The sequence below is a fragment of the Malaya genurostris genome, chromosome 2 (assembly GCF_030247185.1).
Source record: "Malaya genurostris strain Urasoe2022 chromosome 2, Malgen_1.1, whole genome shotgun sequence".
In the NCBI taxonomy this organism is placed as follows: Eukaryota; Metazoa; Arthropoda; class Insecta; order Diptera; family Culicidae; genus Malaya; species Malaya genurostris.
The window spans coordinates 345,854,597-345,875,096 of NC_080571.1; the positions used below are offsets into that span (position 1 = coordinate 345,854,597).

Here is a 20,500-nt window from a genome sequence, read left to right on the forward strand (position 1 = left end):
CATCCAGAATTTCTTCTTTGACAATAGTGTCATGAAAACAATCAGATGACAAAAACTGTATTGACTTTTCAGCTTTGTGATTGATATCTTCATTTTTTAATAATGTATGATAATTATCGCTATGGCAAACTTTTGACAAGAAAGAGTCTGCGAGAATCTGGTCATTATTTAGTTTCTCATTTTCAATGTACTTCTGATCCCACAATTTTATTTCAGGGTTTTGAACCTTGTTTTCGAAAATCATCTTTGGTGTAATATCTTTACTTCTGTTTACAAGTCCCTCACAGGTTAATGGTACCGCACCAAGCGTCAATCTACAATTTATATTATTCTATTAAAATATACACAGGAATTAACATTGAAGTATTTACCCTTAATTTTTCTTATCAATATTTTTGAATGCAGTTGGTGCAAAATGGTTAGAGCAGATTTTTCTCATTCGAAAAGCTTCGGCTCCGTTCGTTTCAATAATATGAGTTGCTTCGGGAGAGCAACATGCCTTTACCCACAAAGAACACATAAGAAATAGATTTTTATTTTCAATTCAATGCAATTCAACTCTACAATAATAAGTTACTTACAGTTTATTGTTTTTCGGAAATTTATAAAACGAAATATCGTCACTGCGGCTACAGCTGCTCTCGCGATTTCCACAAGTATAAAATTCACATTTCCTTCCCATGTCTTTTTATTACCATGTCACAGAAAAGAACAAAATCTAATAAAATTAAATTCAATAGCAGAACAATCACGACGATTTGACATGTGATATTAAGCAACATAAAAACAAATTGGCGTGATTGAAATCTGGAACACATATTAGCGATCGCGGCGACATCTGCAAGTGTTCGCCACACTGAAGAGCAAATTTTACACACAGCCCATATGTGAGCCTGTATATCTGTTTTCTGTGGCAATACGTATGTTTCATGTGAATTTCACTTATCCATTATTGGTATATCACATGTATCTTATATGAAATCCATATATTATTTTTCTGTATTTCATTTAACTTCCATGTATTTTTCCAATGGTAATCAAATGCTCGTCTATTGATTTATTGGAAGAATGGTTGATATTTATTGACGAAAATGATTTTACGTTTCCTTTATATATTTAAAACGAGAATTTTTCTAATATTGATAATAACAAATATGTAAGCTAAATTGATATTTATAATAACTGGCACATTGTAGCATCCATATACAAGTAGCATTCCGTTGCCTATATGAAACCAAAAAGTCGCTGTTGTCCGACCGTATTGTTTGCAGTTGAAACTGTATCGCATTCTAAAAAAAAATAAATATAATTGTTTCTAGATTTTTTTGATAGCTCGTATAAACTTACGTAAAAGTTCAAGAAAACAATTTTCAATCCTAAATCTGTGAGCACTCTCTTCTTCGTTACTTACAGCCATTTTTATTTCAAACTATTTTCACAGCTTACAATCACGTAATTTATATTTGCTTTACACATGAAATCTACCTACGTGCATCACACATAAAGCGTAAGTGCTGTACACTTAATAGTTATCGAAATTTCAATTAAATATTATAGATTAACATATAAATGTTACATGATGCATATGCATATAATGTGGTGGGCTGTTTTCAATTAGTATGTGATTTTTCACGTAAAACTAATGGAAGATTTTGGCTCAGTGTGTGCATCTCTCCATTGGGTAAAAAGTATGTAAAATAAAGTATGTTGTTAGCAGCGTGTAGAAAAAATGACAAGAGAAAAATCGACATGAGTGTAGCAAATGTGTCAGTTCGTGTAAATTTGGAATAAAAACGGAAAATATAGCTGTAAAAAATGTCGAAACCAGGTGAAAATTGCTGAAAAAGGAAAACAATACTTTCCTGCATCGGGTGCGGGTGAAGTTTCACCCGTGAAAAGAAAATCAGTGGCGAAAAACGCGATTTTTACATTGCGTTGTCATTGATCGTCCTGCTGCAGTGCGGTTACCAATTTCATCGAGTTTTTCGTTTTCGTCGATTGTTATTGTCCGGTTACACCGCTCCTCCCGCCCTCTTGTGTACAACAGCCGGTTTATTTACAAAACATTGCCATTCGTAAACAAAATCCGGTTGAAACAGCAATGTCGAACATAGTTCAACAGTTTGTTAACGGGCTGAAAAGCCGTAACAAGGATGTTCAAAATAAATCTGCCCAGGAGTTATCGCTTTATGTCAAAACCGAACTACGCGAAATGCAACAAGATGACCTGTTGGCTTTTTTCGAGGATTTCAATCATCACATCTTTGAAATGATATCCAGTACGGATACGAATGATAAAAAAGGAGGGGTTTTGGCTATAAGTGAGACATACGTGGTTGAAGGTTGAATGTGATTTTAATTGATGAAACTATGATTGCAGATTGTCTTGTCAGCGGAGATGTGGTCAACACTACGACCAGGATTTCACGCTATTCCAACAATTTGAGAAACCTTATGCCAGCGAGTGACATTTGCGTAATGGAGTTAGCTGCGAAGGTGTTGGTCAAGTTGGCATTACTGCCAGGTTCAAAAGGGGCCGAGTCGTTCGAGTTCGATATCAAGCGAGCGTTCGAATGGTTGACGGAGGAACGTACCGAAGGAAAGCGCCATGCAGCGGTACTGGTTTTGCGCGAATTGGCAGTCGCTATGCCGACTTTTTTCTATCAGCAAGTGGGAAGCTTCTTCGATCATATTTTTGTGGCCATAAAAGACCCAAAACCAATGATTCGCGAGGGTGCCGGACAGGCTTTACGGGCGGTACTCATCGTAACTTCGCAGCGAGAAGGTACTAAGCAGAACAATAATCCACAGTGGTAAGGTTTTCTTTTTCGTTCTAATGTGGGAATCGATTCAAAACTTGCAATGATTTTTTAGGTACAACCACTGCTATGATAGTGCGATAGATTGTTTCAATGAGCTTCCGACACGAGAGAAAGGATTCAACCGAGATGATCGCATCCATGGTGCACTGATCGTGTTTAACGAAATATTGCGTAGCTCGAACTCTGCTTGGGAGAAAAAGTACATGCAGCTGGAGAGCCTAAATGTTGATAGACGAACTCGCCATGTAGATGACAGTCATGGAATATTCCCACGCATTCGTGTTCCTTTTATGGAAAAGCTTAGTGGAGGACATAATTCTAACAGTTCGGGATATTCGTCACGATACAACGATGGTAGCGATGTGAAATTTTTCCGTCAGAACAGTTCCATACAAGAGTCGGCGATCTGCCGAAATCTTGTTAACGACAACTATGAACTGATTTGCCAGAAAGTGTTAGAACAGCGAAACTCCAAATCATTGTACGTCATTCAATCGTTGCTGACAATATTGCCCCGGTTGGCGGCCTTCAATCGTCGTGAGTTTGTTGCCAACCATCTGAAGACCGTTGTGAACTATTTGCTTGCAACGTTGAAAAGTAAAGAGAGGGAACGAAATTTGGCTTTTGTGACACTCGGTTACATTTCTGTCGCGGTCGAGAAGGAAATCGAGCGTTATATCAAACGGATCATGGAAGTTGTAACGGCGGCGCTTCCCCCGAAGGACACTCCTAGCAAGAAGAAGGTATCCATTGATCCGTCCGTGTTTATGTGTATCACTCTGTTGGGACATGCGCTGAAAAGTGCCATCACATCGGACGTGAAGAACATTCTGGCATCGATGCTATCGACGGGACTAAGTACGGGGCTGACCGTGTGTCTACACGAACTGTGCGAAAATGTTCCGCAGGTCAAGCAGGACATTACCAGCGGATTGCTGAAAATTCTTTCCTGCGTACTGATGAATAAACCATTGCCCCACTGGCTGCCGAGTCGAACACAAGGTGAGTTCATTGGATTGAGTGTATTTGCAAATGTTCCGTACATACGTTTCCTACATGCTGGCAATCTGGTTCACTTAGCAACGGATTAAATTATTAATCACAGATGTCAGTCCTTTGGTGGATTGATTTGGAATGTTTTAACAGTGTTTTTTTTTTAATTTATTTCTGGAAATATGGATCGCCTTCTAAACTGGCCGATATATAGCTTGAGTCAGAATTTGAAAAAGTGGTTCTTAGCCTCTTGTCCAGTAACTCCTATCCCTACCTCCCCGCGGTGCCGGCTGGGGTACGAGTAACCATAGGAAAGATCGGGTAACCAACCCCGGTGGGACCTTGGTCGTATGGTGACAGGGAAGGGGGGGGGGGGGGGGTTGCCTTCTCTTTACAGAGAGCGAGCCTACCCGAGCGTCTGTTTCCCATGTTGGGGCGGCTCGAAACAGCGTCTGTTCTCCATGTTAGGAGCGGCTGATTACCGTCCTTGTGTCAGTGTGGGACTCTAAACAGTGCTGACACGATGGCCCTCTGGCGAGACAGGAGATTGGTGCAGACCTAACAAGCCGCCCGGAAAACACTTGTTACGAATAATCAGGATATAAGTACGACTCGGAATAATCGACAAAGACCTACGCGACGAAATAAGGATTACGATTGGAAGCTTGGCACATGGAACTGCAAATCGCTTGGCTTCCCAGGATGCGACCGAATGCTGCATGATGAGCTTCAAATCCGCGGCTTCGATGTCGTAGCACTGCAGGAACTTTGTTGGACGGGACAGAAGGTGTGGAAAAGTGGGCATCGGACTACCAGAGAGATCTTCTACCAGAACTGTTGACAACCAACGTTCTAGGAACGGGATTTGTAGTGTTGGGCAAGATGCGCCAGCGCGTGATTGGGTGGCAGCCAATCAGTGATAGAATGTGCGTATTGAAGATCAAGGGCCGTTTCTTCAATTACAGCATCATCAACGTTCGCTGCCCACATGAGACGAGACCCGATGACGAGAAGGAAGCATTCTACGCGCAGCTGGAACGACAGCTGTCCACGGCGGGATGTAAAACTCGTCATCGGCGACATGAATGCTCAGGTAGGCCGGGAGGCAATGTACAGACCCGTGATCGGGCTGGATAGCCTGCGGTAACAAACGACAACGGTTAACGATGCGTAAACTTTGCATCCTCCCGAGGAATGGTAGTTCGAAGCACCTTCTTCCCCCGCAAAGATATCCACAAAGCCACCTGGAGATCACCTGATCAACATACGGAAAATCAAATCGACCACGTTCTCATCGACGGGCGATTCTTCTCCGACGTCATCAATGTCCGCACTTACCGCAGTGCCAATATTGATTCTGACCACTACCTTGTCGCGGTTTGTATGCGCTCAAAACTATCGACGATGCACAACACTCGTCGCACAGGAACGCCGGGACTCAATCTCGAGCAGCTATGTAGCATTCGTACTGCAGAGGAATACGCACAACAACTGGAGCTAGTGCTACCTACGGAAGAGCAGCTTGGCGCGGCGACTCTTGATGACGGCTGGAGGAACATAAGGTCCGCCGTGAGTAGCACTGCCGGAACCGTTCTAGGTACGAGGTTATCCAATCGAGGAAATGACTGGTTTGACGGCGAATGTCAGCAGTTGGTCGAAGAGAAAAATGCAGCAAGGGCGAGGATGCTGCAACACCGCACTAGAGCAAACAAGGAACGATACAGACAGGCGCGGAACAGATAGAACACGGTTTTCCGGAAGAAAAAGCGCCACCAGAAAGACCAAGATCGCGAAGTGATGGAACAGCTGTATCGCGCAAATGACACACGCCACAGGCCGAAATGTGCAGAGATACCAGTGGTAACCTTCTCATGAACGAACGTGAGGTGATCGACAGGTGGAAGCAGTACTATGACGAGCATCTGAATGGCGAAGCACAGGATACAGAAAACGGTACAGGAATCAATCTGGGTGCACGCTCAGCCGACGACAGATTCCCAGCCCCTGATCTGTCGGAGATAAGTGAGCAGATCGGCAAGCTGAGGAACAACAAAGCCGCGGGCAATGACCAGTTGCCAGGCGAGCTGCTCAAACATGGAGGAGAGGCACTGGCTAGAGCGCTGCACTTGATGATTTCTAGAATTTGGGGAGGAGGAGATTCTACCGCAGGAATGGATGAATGGAGTGGTATGTCCCGTCTACAAAAAGGAACGCTGAACGCCGCCTACAAGGTACTCTCCCAAATCCTTTGCCGTCGTCTATCACCAGGGGCCGTACCAAGCGGGATTTACTGGAGCCCGCGCCACTACGGATCACATATTCGCGATAAGACAAGTATTCCAGAAGTGTCGTGAATACAACGTACCCACGCATCACCTATTCATTGACTTCAAAGCAGCATACGACACAATCGATCAAGAACAGCTATGGCAGATAATACACGAATACGGTTTCCCGGATAAACTGACGCGATTGGTCAAAGCAACGATGGATAGAGTGATGTGCTACGTCCGAGTATCTGGGACGCTCTCGAGTCCCTTCGAATCTCGGAGAGGGCTACGTCAAAGTGATGGACTTTCTTGTATCTTGTTCAATGTTGTCCTGGAAGGTGTGATTCGAAGAGCGAGGATCGACACGAGTGGCACGATCTTCCGAACGTCCGTACAACTTTTTGGCTTCGCTGATGATAACCTTGAGAAGATGACGGAAACCTACATCGGACTGAAAGCTTAAGTTAGGCGTATCGGACTGGCCATAAATGCGTCTAAAACAAAATACATGCGAGGAAGAGGCTCTAGAGAAGAAACACTACGCCTCCAACCACGAATATTGATAGACGGTGACGATGTCGAGGTGGTTGACGAGTTCTTGTATTTGGGCTCACTGGTGACCGCCGACAACGACACCAGCAGAGAAATACAGAGACGTATTTTGGCAGGGAATCGTGCGTACTTTGGATTCTAAAAAACCCTTCGATCGAGAAAAGTACGACAACGCACGAAATTGACCATCTATAAAACGCTCATTAGACCGGTTGTTCTTTATGGCCACGAGATCTGGACTATGTTGGAAGAAGACAAACGCGACCAACGTTTATATCTATAGTTCCATAAGAAATTTCATGTACATAATTAGTATTTATCAATCAAACAGTTCCGTCGCATGATAAAAAATATGTAAATAACTCACTTCACGTCACTGATATGATTGCACCATTTTCTCTCATTCCAGCGGCCATCAACACCAACGTGTACGAGCAGCAGATTCAGGATACACCGACAACCGTGCTGGCGCTACGTACACTCGGAACGTTCAACTTCGAAGGTCACAGTCTGTTACCGTTTGTGCAACGATGTGCCGATCATTTTCTCGTCAGCGAACAGCAGGAAATAAGAATAGAAGCCGTTCAAACGTGCACGCTTTTGCTGAAATTGGCTCTGCAATCGGTGGATTCGGCGGATGGGTCGGAAACGCTCACTCAAACGGTCGGTAATGTGCTGGAGAAGATACTGATCGTTGGCATCACCGATGTTGATCCCAACGTGCGTCTGAGGGTATTGAAATCACTCGATGACAGCTTTGATTCACAGCTCGCTCAACCTTGGTTTCTGAGTTCTCTTCTAATCACGATGAACGACGAGGTGTTCGAAATCCGTGAACTCGCGATTATTATCATCGGCAGATTGTCGGCTATCAATCCGGCATATGTGATGCCCAGCCTAAGGAAGACGATGGTGCAGATTTTGACCGAATTGGAACACTCCGGAATGAGTCGAAACAAGGAACAGAGTGCTCGGATGTTGGATCACTTGATTGTCAGTACGCCCAGATTGATTTCATCCTACATGAGACCGATTCTGACAATACTGGTACCGAAATTGAAGGAACCGGAATCGAATCCCGGCGTGGTGCTCAATGTGCTTCGAGCTATTGGAGATTTGGCGGAAGTAAACGGTGGCCATCAGGTATTGGAAACTTGGTCGGACGAGTTGTTGGCCACACTGTTGGAAATGTTGAGTGATGCGGGTTCAACTGAGAAAAGAGCCGTTGCCCTGTGGACTCTGGGACAGTTGGTCAGTGCCACTGGTCAAGCCGTGGCACCTTACCACAAATATCCCAATTTAATTGATATTCTGATCAACTTTCTGAAAACCGAACAACAATCCTATGTCAGACGAGAAACCATCCGGGTTCTCGGTTTGCTGGGAGCACTTGATCCGTACAAACACAAAATGAACCGTGGGCTGATCGACATTCAAACGAACAACATTTTGATCTCCATATCGGACTCCAAGACGGACGAGTATTCGGATCTATCCACGTCGGAAATGTTGATAAACATGGGTAATCAACTGGAGGAATACTACCCGGCGGTTGCCATCTCAACGCTGATGAAAATTTTGCGTGATCCAACGCTGTCCCATCATCACATCAGCGTTGTTCAGGCTATCACTTTCATCTTCAAGAGTCTCGGCATCAAGTGCGTACCCTATCTGTCGCAAGTTCTTCCCAGTTTGCTGGGAAATATTCGCAATGCCGAAATGAATCTGAAGGAGTTTCTGTTCCAGCAGTTGTCGATTCTGATCGAAATCGTCAAGCAGCATATTATCAGCTTCATGGAAGAAATCTTCCAACTCATCCGAACCTTCTGGAACAGTAACTATCCGCTGCAATCGACATTGATTAATTTGGTGGAAAAAATTGCCATCGCTCTCGGGTGTGAATTTAAAATCTATCTGCCGCAGTTGATGCCGCAAATTCTTCGCGTACTGTTGCACGACAATTCCGCAAATCGAACGGTCACGGTGAAGCTGCTAATGGCTCTGCAGAAGTTCGGTAACAACTTGGATGATTATTTGCACCTCATCATTCCGGCCATCGTGAAACTGTTCGAACCGATTGACATTCCTTTCGCCGTATCGCTGGCAGCACTGGAAACCATCAACTATTTGGCAGAAATCTTGGACTTCACCGATTTCTCGTCTCGCATTATTCATCCCTTGGTTCGCGTACTGGACAACCATCCGGGGCAGCTTCAAACGGCCGCACTGCAAACGCTCTGTTCGATTATGATTCAGTTGGGTAAGAAATATCTTGTTTTTGTCCCATTGGTCAATCGAGTTATGATCAAGCATAAAATCTCCTACACCGAGTACAACAAACTACTCACGAAGTTACAATCGAGCACCACGCTGGCACTGGATGACGAGTTTCGTTTGCGTCAGGCACGTTTCAAAAATCGGGAAATGTCACTGGCCAGTGATACGACCATTCGCAAACTGAACGTTTCAACGGTCGATCTTCAGTTGGCATTCAAAGCGAATCGTCGGGTATCGAAAGACGACTGGCTGGAGTGGCTCCGTCGGTTGAGCATTGGTTTACTGAAGGAATCGAAGAGTCCGGCTTTGCGATCGTGTCGTACGCTGGCACAAAACTATCCGCAACTGTTGAAAGATTTGTTCAATGCCGCATTCGTTAGCTGCTGGACCGATCTGCCGGACAATCTGAAGGAAGAGTTGTCATCCAGTTTGCAGCAGGCTTTGCTGGTACCCGACCTACCGGAGATCACCCAGACCATACTGAATTTGGCCGAATTTATGGAACACTGTGAGAACGACACCCTCCGCATTGATCCGAAGATCTTGGGTGAGAGAGCGATGGAGTGTCGGGCCTATGCGAAGGCTTTGCACTACAAAGAGGAAGAATTTCATAACATGAAAGAGAAGGATCAGAGCGTATTCGAATCGTTAATACTGATCAATAATAAACTGCAGCAGAAAGAAGCGGCCGAAGGTTTGCTGGAGTTTGCGATGGAACATAAGAGCGCTACGGAAGAGATGAAGGTGCAAGTTCGGTGGTACGAGAAGTTGCACAGTTGGGAGAAGGCGTTGAATTTGTATGAAGAAAAGTTGAAGATCAATGAAGATGATCTGGAATCGAGACTGGGTCAGATGCGTTGTTTGGAGGCACTGGGCGAGTGGTCTTCGTTGAATACGCTAACCAAGGATAAATGGGAGTCACTGGGAACCGAGGGACAATCCAAAGCCGGTAGACTGGCGGCAGCCGCTGCCTGGGGTTTAAAGGATTGGGAAGGAATGCAGCAGTTCATCAAGTTCATCCCGGAAGAAACACAGGATGGTTCGTTCTATCGAGCCGTTTTGGCTATTCATCACGGAGAGTACGAATTGGCACAGACACTGATTGATGACACGAGAGATTTGCTAGACACGGAACTAACGGCCATGGCGGGTGAATCTTACGAGCGGGCCTACGGTGCCATGGTTTGCGTTCAGATGCTCGCTGAGTTGGAAGAGGTGATTCAGTACAAGTTAATCCCCGAACGCCAGGAAACCATCAAATCCATGTGGTGGGATCGTCTGTTGGGAGGCCAACGGCTCGTCGAAGATTGGCAACGCATCCTTCAGGTACACTCGCTGGTAGTTCATCCCGCCAACGACGTTCGTACGTGGTTGAAGTTTGCCTCGCTATGCCGCAAAAGTGGCTCACTGAAGTTATCCGAGAAAACACTTGTCAATCTACTGCGGTATGACCCGTCGCAGTTCCCGAATCATCCGTTGGAATATCTGGAACCGGACATCAGCTTCGCTTACACCAAACACACGTGGATGGCCGGTGAACGGCAGCAGGCTTACGATCAACTGAAACGGTTGGTAAAAAACATTAGCAAAGAAGGTAATTTCCAGGACGAAAAGATTGATAATCCGGACGAAAAGGTAGAGAATGGCCGTCTGCTGGCTCGTTGCTACATGAAACTGGGCCAGTGGCAAAACCAACTGCAAGGTCTGAACGAGCAGTCAATCGAAGGCATTCTGGCTTGCTACAAAAAAGCTACCATCCATGATTCCAACTGGTACAAAGCGTGGCATTTGTGGGCTTACATGAATTTCGAGGTAGTTCAAAATCAAAAGCAACTGGAAGATCTGCAGAAGAATCCGGGTGGTGATAAGGAGAAGTGTATGATTCGGCAGTATGCCGTCCCGGCTGTCCAAGGTTTCTTCCGTTCGATTAATCTATCGCATGGCAATTCTCTGCAGGACACTCTCCGGCTGTTGACTCTTTGGTTCGAATACGGTCAGTATCCGATGGTGTTTGATGCTTTGGTCGAGGGAACGCGACTGATCGAGATCAACACCTGGTTGCAGGTGATTCCGCAGTTGATTGCACGAATCGACACTCCGCGGAATTTGGTTGGAGAGTTAATTCACCAGCTGTTGAATGACATCGGTAAGTCTCACCCGCAAGCGCTAGTCTACCCGTTGACGGTGGCATCCAATTCCGCATCGAAGGCACGGCGTCAAGCCGCTCACAAAATTCTCGGTGCCATGGGTGAACATTGTCCGAAACTGGTCAGTCAAGCTATCATGTGTAGCGAGGAGCTGATCCGGGTAGCAATTCTTTGGCACGAACAGTGGCACGAGGGGCTGGAGGAAGCTTCCCGGCTGTACTTTGGAGATCGCAACATCAAAGGTATGTTCGAAACGTTGGAACCGTTACACGAGATGTTGCAACGGGGTCCGCAAACTCTGAAGGAAACCTCCTTCAACCAAGCTTACGGAAGAGATTTGAATGAGGCGCAGGAGTGGTGTAAGCATTATAAGGTAAGTTTTAACCGATTTTTTTTTTGTTAATTTCATGCTTGTATTTTTTTGTTTGGCTCAAATTTTGCATAAGACAATTCACATCATCAGTTTGCAACTTAAATTCTAGTGTTCCTTTTGAGAAGGACCAAAACAATAATGATTTCTTAAAAATGTTCAAAAAGCACTCACTCCCCGGCGAACGACTAATAAAATTAAAATTAGGATTAAATTATTAACGGTTTATTCCATTGATGTGCTGTTATCGGCAATGTTTTTGGTAAATTACACGGCCAACCACAGTGACATTAAAAATGCAATTTTTGCAAAGTTTCAGTTCATACATGCATAAAAGTAATTTTCATTAACTCAAAATATGTGAAAATGGCGAGAAATAAATGTCACGCTCAGCTCCGCTTGCTAATTATGAGAACAAGATCTATGTCTAGTCAAAAATAAATTCAAAATTATCTTCTTTCCTTCATTTAAGTACGTTTACCTCCGTCACCGTCACCGTCACCGTAAGTTGAATGCATTCTAAATGGAAACATTCACACACAACGTCACCACCGTCACGAAACGTTTCGACGGCCGGCACGTGTAAAGGTTCCAGTAAAAACCTGTTTTAATCCACCTAGTGGTGTAATGTTGCTTTTATCATATCAATCATACTATCATATATAACACTGTGGTATTCTTCAAAATAATTTTCTTCCATTCTTAAAAGAATAACCGAAATCGATTTGTTTGACCGTAACTCCCAAAACGGAAGTCGGATCCAAATAATATTCAGGATTTTTTTATGGGACCACAAGACCTTTCATTTGAATCTAAGTTTGTGAAAATCGGTTAAGCCATCTCCGAGAAAAGTGAGTGACAATATTTGTCACACACACACATACACACACAGACATTTGCTCAGTTCGTCGAGCTGAGTCGAATGGTATATGACAATCGGCCTTCCGGACCTTGGTTCAAAAGTCGGTGATTGTATAGCCTTTCTATATGAAAAAGGCAAAAAGTATTGAAAGTAATTTTAACGGACGCTGGAGGAAATGCACCGTCTAAATCGTACTTAACCCTTTCAGTCATTTTAGGTGTACGAAATAGAACAAAGCACGCATCATTCGTTTTGTGTTTTCTTCTTCTTTCGGTGTGGTACATATTGTCACTCTATATGGCGATTTGAAAACTTTGACACTCATCGCTCTGTAACTGCGGAACTGGAAGTCGGATCCGGATGAAATTTCACAGTAGCTTTAAAGATAATATGAGCTTCAATTCAAATCAAGATTAGTGAAAATCGGTTCAAGCATCGCATCTTCATCACTTTCGGTGCTTCCGAAACAGGAAAAGGGAGGACCAGTAGTGCCGAATTGAGTATTTACGCCCACAAAGTAACAAGCAAAATAGAAGCATTTATTAGACAGGATCATGGGATTTGTACCTGTTTTTAACCATCGTTCAATAGCAGGCTATGGCACCATTAGGCCTTTCATTTGAATCTAAGTTTGTGAAAATCCGTTCAGTCATCTCCGAGAAAAGTACCCTCCCATTGGTTGGTGGGCTTGACGGTATTGCAAACATCATCACATACAATCAATTAGCGTTACAATTTAATAAAGATATGCGTTACAGCGTTTAGCTTCATAATTGATTTAAATGAATAAGATATGGAACGACTTGAATAAGATGTTGATTGCATTACGCTCCAACATCCGGGGTTGGAGAGGCCGGTAGGGCTTAACTGAGCTCTTTGTTATGTTTTATTTTCATACTATCGGCCCTTATTACCAGTGTGAAGTGAAAATTAAGTAGAGTAAACGTATCCCAATTGGGTTTCACACGATGACAATAAATGAACGGTAAATCGAGTCCATCTTTGACGTTTATTGGTGGTTTGTGTACCATGGAATACTGTGGAATGAGATAGAATATTGTAGAATAGAACGAAATAATAATGACTTAACTAATGAGCAAACCACTGATAGCTGTCAAACGATGTTCATCCAGTTTGTGTTGTGAGATGTTGGGACCTGATGGGTGAGATGATGTGTGAATGAAATGTAAGAGTAAGTGCATGCCTGAACGGTAATAAAGGCCATCGTTTTAGCTCAGGGCTAACGATCGACCATTGGAAGAGATAGAAATTGAGTAACGGTACCCCCATTTATCTCAAATCCATTAGTTAGAGTGTTATCTGTTATCTCTGTTTGATAGATTAACTACAAGAGTAACATGAAATTTGGAGCATTTTGCGTCGCTAAAACCATTGTTACCATGTATTGAACCATTTCCGCGCTATTGCTTCTTAGAGACGAGGCAAAGATTTTGTAGTTGATTTTATCGCATCATTTATTGAAAGTCGAGTAATCGGTAAAATAACATGGTGACTACTAATGAGATGACTATTGGGACACAAATTTTAGTTAGAATCTATTAGAATAGAAGTAGTAACTCAATGTTGTGATGCTTGCTTGTGGAATACATGTAGGTATGTATGCATGTGTGTATGTATGTGTTTTTGTGTGCACAATATACATTATACCGTTCCTCGGGTGCGTTGTATCAAATTGGTCGTGATTCATGTGCACCAAATGTTCAAAAGTGCCTGAGCCGATGGTAATACTGTCAAGGATCAACCGAAGATAACGAAATGTGAACATGCTGTAGCAATACTAATTGTTCGAACTGAGGCGTGATCCTTCGATCCGGCAGGTATATCTTAGCGTGCTGCTCTTGCACGCCAAGCTCTACCTGTTGGCAGATCAGCTCAGTTCTGTATTTCTATCGACAGTTTGAGACTGACAGAAGTGGCCACTTCGAATCAGCTAGAATAAAATCTTGACTCTTGCTACCAGCTTCTTCACTAATGCCATCTGGTATATAAATGTATATAAATCTGGTCTTCCACGGTTTCTCGGCCAGAGTCCAGCTTGTGGAAGATGGCTTGTAACTAAACTCAGCCTATTTCAGTGAGCAGAGAGTGAGAAAGGCGCTTCCAACCAAATCCATCCGACACTAAAATCAGCAAGTCGTGATTTTCTCAGCTGGAGACAACAGACAACTCCTGTTCAGCATCGAACTGAAGAATGAAGGTGATATTCACTACACGCGGGATACGACCAGGATGGATAAGACGTATACTCGTTTATTCACAATTTCTTAAAGCTATTTATAATTCGAAAAGTGTTGCATTGAATTTGAACGTTGCGTAACATATGACGCAACGTATTGTTGTTTTCTTTTTCCATCCCACATCGGGAGTCCTGGCGGTTCGTCCACGTCCCTAGCTATGCATACGCGCGCATCTGATTTACATAATTTTTCTGCCTGATTCTCTTAGCCGGCATTTGTTTACCTCCTACATTGAATAGTCTATAAGGCCCTAGCGTGCAGCTCTGTGAAATCGATCCACCCTGTGTGCATATGCTGATCCCTTTCTTAAGAGGAACGGAAAGGTTTTATAACTATGGAAAATAACCATGAGACTTAAACTGGGGCAAACAATTCCAGTTTTCTTATCTGGTGGTTGAGCGTTTTTTCTGCTAAATTGAAATGTTCAATCGCGTTTTGAAATCCTGAATTTGAACTTGTTGAAATGAATTAAATCTGCCGGGTAACTTTGCTAATTTTAAGCCGTGCTGGAACACTAATAAAACCCAAATGTTAATATCATTTAAATAAAAACTGTTAATGGCGATCGTTGTCGAGTCCTGATAAATGATTTTGTGATGCCCATTGTTCGTGAAAATGGTTTGAATGGCTACTGGTTTCAACAGGATGGTGCAACATGCCATACAGCTCGACTAACAATTGATTTGTTACGACCATTGTTCCATTGATTTTGTTACTAGGAGTCATATCGAAAAACGGTGATTTTGACTGACTCCGATTTGATGCCATCAATCTTTTTTTTGTGGGGCTATTGGAAATACAAGGTATACGCTGTTGAGCCACGAACCATAGCTCAGCTCAAAGACAACATATGACGTGAAATCGCCGCCATATCGACCGATACCTTGGCCAAAATGATGGAAAATGCCGAAAAAGAGCAAATTATGTACCGTTGGAAAAAAAAATGACATGCGAATGCAACCATGCAAAGAAAACCGAAAAAATGTTGCCACAGAGACGGGACTCGAACCCGTAGCTAGCTCCTAATCGGGAAAATTGTTTTGCCAATTAAACTACCCTGCATATGAAAACACAAGAAGAGATAGCCCAATTGACTAGAAGAACCGAGCATGCTTCGCTTTACATGAACTATTTTGCGAAATAGCAATAGCAGCAGTACTCTGGAAACGCAAGCCACTGTTGGAATATAGAGCGAATATTACGAAATATTTACTTACCCTCGGCATATATTCAGACGGCACCCATACTAAAGTTATGACGGTGTATGCATTAGTGACAAACTGTCTTCCGAAATTGGCTGAAAATCAAGTTTATTTTTTGAGGAGAAATCACTCATTGTCGAGTTTTTCTATAAGCTACCCAAAATTAGGTCGTCATCTACTCAAACTTTGGCTTGATCGTAAAAAATGGGTTGCGTGCTTTGTTAGGGCATAACACTTTGGGTAAAGTCAGTGGCACAGTGGAAATTTGGCGCCCGGGGTAAAACAAGAGATTTGCCTCCCCCATTGCTTATTTAGTGAGCAAAAAAACCAAAGCTGAACTTCATCTCCGGAAAGACGACTAGGGCGTGCAAAAAAAGGTCCCAAGGATTAGCTTGCCGCCCCCTAAAAACGTTGTGCCCGGGGCGAGTGCTAATAATATTCAGGAATTTGTCGGATCCAAATAATATTCAGGAATTTGGTATGAAACTACAAGATCTTTCATTTGAGTCTGAGTTTGTACAAATCGGTTCATCCGCTTCTAAGAAATTGGAATGATTTCCGAAGATCCGGTATACCCAAAACCAATGTATTTGGTCATCAACTAACCAAAACTGTTCAATTCAAAAATTATACGGCTATTTGAATGTATTTGATTGAATTTTTACGTGTCATGTACCTTATGATCAAAAAAGAACGGGAATTTTCATTTTAAAATTTCCGCGCTTGTCCAATCGGTAAACTTTTATTCTCTCAACATTGGCAACACTTTTATACACATGCTGTCAAATTTTGACGCATATCGTACGATTAGTTTTTGTTTGGCGTCTATACAAAGAAGTTGAAAAATTTTCGTGTGGCGATTTTTATAATGGATGAAAATTTAGAACAACGGCTCGTCTTCGAAGCGCCATTCGGTCGGTTATGCGGTTTCGACGTCATATTCATAGATCCACACCTCATCACCAGTTATGATGCATTCGATGAATGTGGGGTCACTATCTGCGTTGGAAATCATCTCTTTGGCCACATCAACACGACGCTGTTTTTGAATGAAATTCAGCTTTTTTGGCACCAGCCGAGAAGCGACGCGTTTCAAACCCAAAACATCAGTTAAAATGTGTTCGGCTGATCCATAAGAGATGCCCAACAACACAGCAATCTCTCTAATCTCGGTACAGAACGATTTTGCAACACGATTTGCTTCGCCGATTCAATGTTTTCTTCAGTAACAGATGTTGTTGGGCGGCCAGGGATCTCATCATAATCCAAGCTTGTACGATCACCTTTGAAGCGTTTATACCACTCGTATGCCTGTGTTTTTCCTAGACACGATTCACCAAAGGCCTTTTCTAACATTTTCAACGTTTCGGAACACCTTAATCCATTTGCAACACAAAATTTGATGCACGCAGGTTGTTCTAAATTATCATCCATTTTAAAAATCGCCACACGAAAATTTTTCAACTTCTTTGTATAGACGCCAAACAAAAACTAATCGTACGATATGCGTCAAAATTTGACAGAATGTATATAAAAGTGTTGCCAACGTTGAGAGAATAAAAGTTTACCGATTGGACATGCGCGGGAATTTTAAAATGAAAATTCCGGTTCTTTTTTGATCATAAGGTATAAAAACACGCTCCTGAAAAAGAATTTTGTATACCTATCAGTTTTTATTTCGGAACCGGAAGTCGTATCCAGATGAAAGTTGGTAGGATTATATGGGATTATATGGGATAAGACCATTCATTTGAATCTACGCAACCTATGGACCAAACCATTTGAATTTTTGTTGAAAAGAATCAGTTGAGCGGTCTCTGAGAAAGTCGAGTGCCCTTTTTCTTAATTTATTTTGCACATTTCACCCCGTTACTCCCGAACCGGAAGTCGGATCCATATTAAATTCGATAGCAACCTATGAGACCAAGAGACCTTTCATATGAATCTAAGTTTGTGAAAATCGGTCCAGCCATCTTTAAGAAAATCGAGTGCACATTTTTGTTACATATACACAGACATTTGCTCAGTTCGTCGAGCTCTCTGGGCCTCGGTTAAAAAGTTGGTTTTCACAGTGATTGCATAACCTTTCTAGATGAGAAAGGCAAAACATTTAAATTCGCAAAGTCGATGTTAAAAAAATATATATTTTACGCGACCACACCAGTTCTCGACTTTTCTTGAATTTTTAATACATCCGGCAACAAAAAATTGCGGGTTCTGTGCAAATTTTCAAAGTAATTCGGTTTTTTCTGCGAAGTTTTAGGTTATGCGATTTTTTAAAGGCTGTACGTACGCCCCATGAGTCTTGATGTTTTCTTAAAAAATGTTTTTACACAATCACACACAATATGTCACAGAGTTTTTACAACCATTGAAGTAAAATCTTATCTACCACATGGCTTGCTTGCGTTGGTTATCAAAAATTTGTAAATAATTCGGTATGGCTACATACATGAAAAATAAACATCCTTTGATTCAATACCAACTAGTCCGAAATGTGTGACGAAAACAAGCACGTGGTTTTAAGTTTTACTTGGCTTGCTGAAGCAAAGGTAATTTAACTACCCAAACGAGTTATGTTTGCCCCACCGGTTTCTACCACATTGGTAGATTATCAGTTCAAACTCGGTGTATCTCGAAATCGGTGACATTCAGCAAAATTTTGTTCAAAGTAAAAAATTATGCGTAGGCATCTATAATATATCAATGAAATAAAAAAAAATACCTTCGGGAGAAAATTGATTTTAAATTTTTAACACATTTTTGAGCGGTGTATACTTTTTCCATAATTTCCTAAAACATTGCCGAAGACACCAAGTCAATTGAACAAACTGTTTATGAGATATAGTTTCTTAAAAATGTCCACGAAGTTTTTGGCTTTTCTCATAAGTAAGGCTAGAGATAAAATAACGAACTGATGATGCAAATTGTCTTATTTTGTCATGAAAAATACTTATGCAAAATTCAAAAATCCAATTTCATATGGAATTTCTCCCGTTTTTATTTTCAAAATAGAACTCCAACAATATCCGAGACCTCAACCAAGCCTGGGATCTGTACTATCACGTGTTTCGGCGTATTTCCCGGCAATTGCCGCAACTGACCTCGCTAGAGTTGCAGTATGTCAGTCCGAAGCTTTTGGGCTGTCGTGACCTGGAACTGGCGGTCCCCGGAAGTTACGCTCCGTATCAGGAGTTGATTCGTATCGCCAGTATTCAATCCAATCTACAGGTTATTACATCCAAACAGCGACCTCGGAAGTTGTGTATTCGTGGTTCGAATGGTAAAGAGTATATGTTCCTGTTGAAAGGTCACGAGGATCTACGGCAAGACGAACGGGTCATGCAGCTGTTTGGGCTGGTCAACACTTTGCTGCTGAATGATCCGGATACGTTCCGAAGGAATTTGACGATTCAAAGATACGCGGTCATTCCGCTTAGTACCAACTCTGGACTTATTGGCTGGGTGCCACATTGCGACACCTTGCACACCCTGATTCGAGATTATCGTGACAAGAAGAAAACGATGCTCAACATCGAGCACAGAATAATGCTGAGAATGGCTCCGGACTACGATCACCTGACTCTAATGCAGAAGGTAGAAGTGTTTGAGTATGCTCTAGACCTAACCAAAGGAGACGACTTGGCCAAGCTGCTGTGGTTGAAGAGTCCCTCGTCGGAGGTGTGGTTCGATCGGAGAACTAACTACACACGATCGCTGGCTGTGATGTCAATGGTTGGTTACATTCTGGGGCTCGGTGATCGACACCCCTCTAATCTGATGCTGGATCGATTGAGTGGTAAAATTTTACATATAGATTTTGGTGATTGCTTCGAGGTGAGTTATTTTTGTGTTTATCCCGAGAGTGTGACATCTGATATTCACTCTTTCATCTTCCAGGTGGCAATGACCCGGGAAAAGTTCCCCGAAAAAATTCCATTCCGCCTCACACGAATGCTTATTAATGCAATGGAAGTGACCGGAATTAAAGGTACCTACCGACGCACCTGCGAGAGCGTGATGGTTGTGCTGCGACGCAACAAAGACAGTTTGATGGCAGTACTGGAAGCGTTTGTTTACGATCCACTGCTCAACTGGCGGCTGCTCGATGCGGATAAGAATCGACGATCGAAGAACGCTACCGACGTGGACAGTACAACCGAGAGTATGGAAGAGCCATTGGATATTTTGCCGATAAATGCGAGGAATCTACGAATGATGGATCCGAATTCGAATGCTGGTGGAGGCGGCGGAGAAGCCATTGACCAGGGAAGTAATTACGTGACAAACCCGGCCGAAGCCACTAACAACAAAGCGAGGGCGATCGTCGATCGAGTCAAGCAGAAGTTGACCGGAAAGGACTTTAACAATGTGGAACCAGTTTCGGTGCAGCAGCAGATAGATTTGCTGATTCGGCAGGCAACCAATAACGAAAACCTTTGCCAGTGCTACATCGGATGGTGCCCTTTTTGGTGAACATTGAGCGGAAAATGTACACATACAAATTGTGCGATGTTTCTTTGTAGTGTTAGGATCGTTGTTTAATTGACCAATGCTTTATGTAACTAAACAGTAGCTTGTAATAATAATACGGAGTTAAAGAAACACAAACTTTAATATGAACATTATTATTATAATTATCGAGTATCATATGTACGTGTATGTACGGAAACCAAAAAAAAATATTTTTGGTTTTTGCTGTCGTTGCTGCTAATAAAATGGGGTTAGATTTTTTTTGCGTCCTGTA

At 42.7% G+C, this 20,500-nt stretch overlaps 1 protein-coding gene across 1 annotated transcript; it reads left to right on the forward strand.

Moving 5' to 3' along the window:
- Positions 1–1,744: 1,744 nt before the first annotated feature.
- On the forward strand, positions 1,745–20,500 carry LOC131431969 (serine/threonine-protein kinase Tor). Its single transcript, XM_058597966.1, has 6 exons — positions 1,745–2,321; positions 2,381–2,813; positions 2,875–3,824; positions 7,047–11,434; positions 18,769–19,590; positions 19,654–20,500. Exons 1-6 carry the CDS (start codon positions 2,102–2,104, stop codon positions 20,227–20,229), a joined length of 7,389 nt encoding a protein of 2,462 aa, XP_058453949.1. The 5' UTR covers positions 1,745–2,101; the 3' UTR covers positions 20,230–20,500.

Bases quoted from the DNA above. Each gene is read 5' to 3' on its own strand.
- LOC131431969 (XM_058597966.1), top strand. From the start codon at position 2,102: ATGTCGAACATAGTTCAACAGTTTGTTAACGGGCTGAAAAGCCGTAAC. The intron at 3,825-7,046 runs GTGAGTTCATTG...CTCTCATTCCAG, and splicing joins GCTGCCGAGTCGAACACAAG to CGGCCATCAACACCAACGTG. The intron at 11,435-18,768 runs GTAAGTTTTAAC...TTTTCAAAATAG, and splicing joins AGTGGTGTAAGCATTATAAG to AACTCCAACAATATCCGAGA.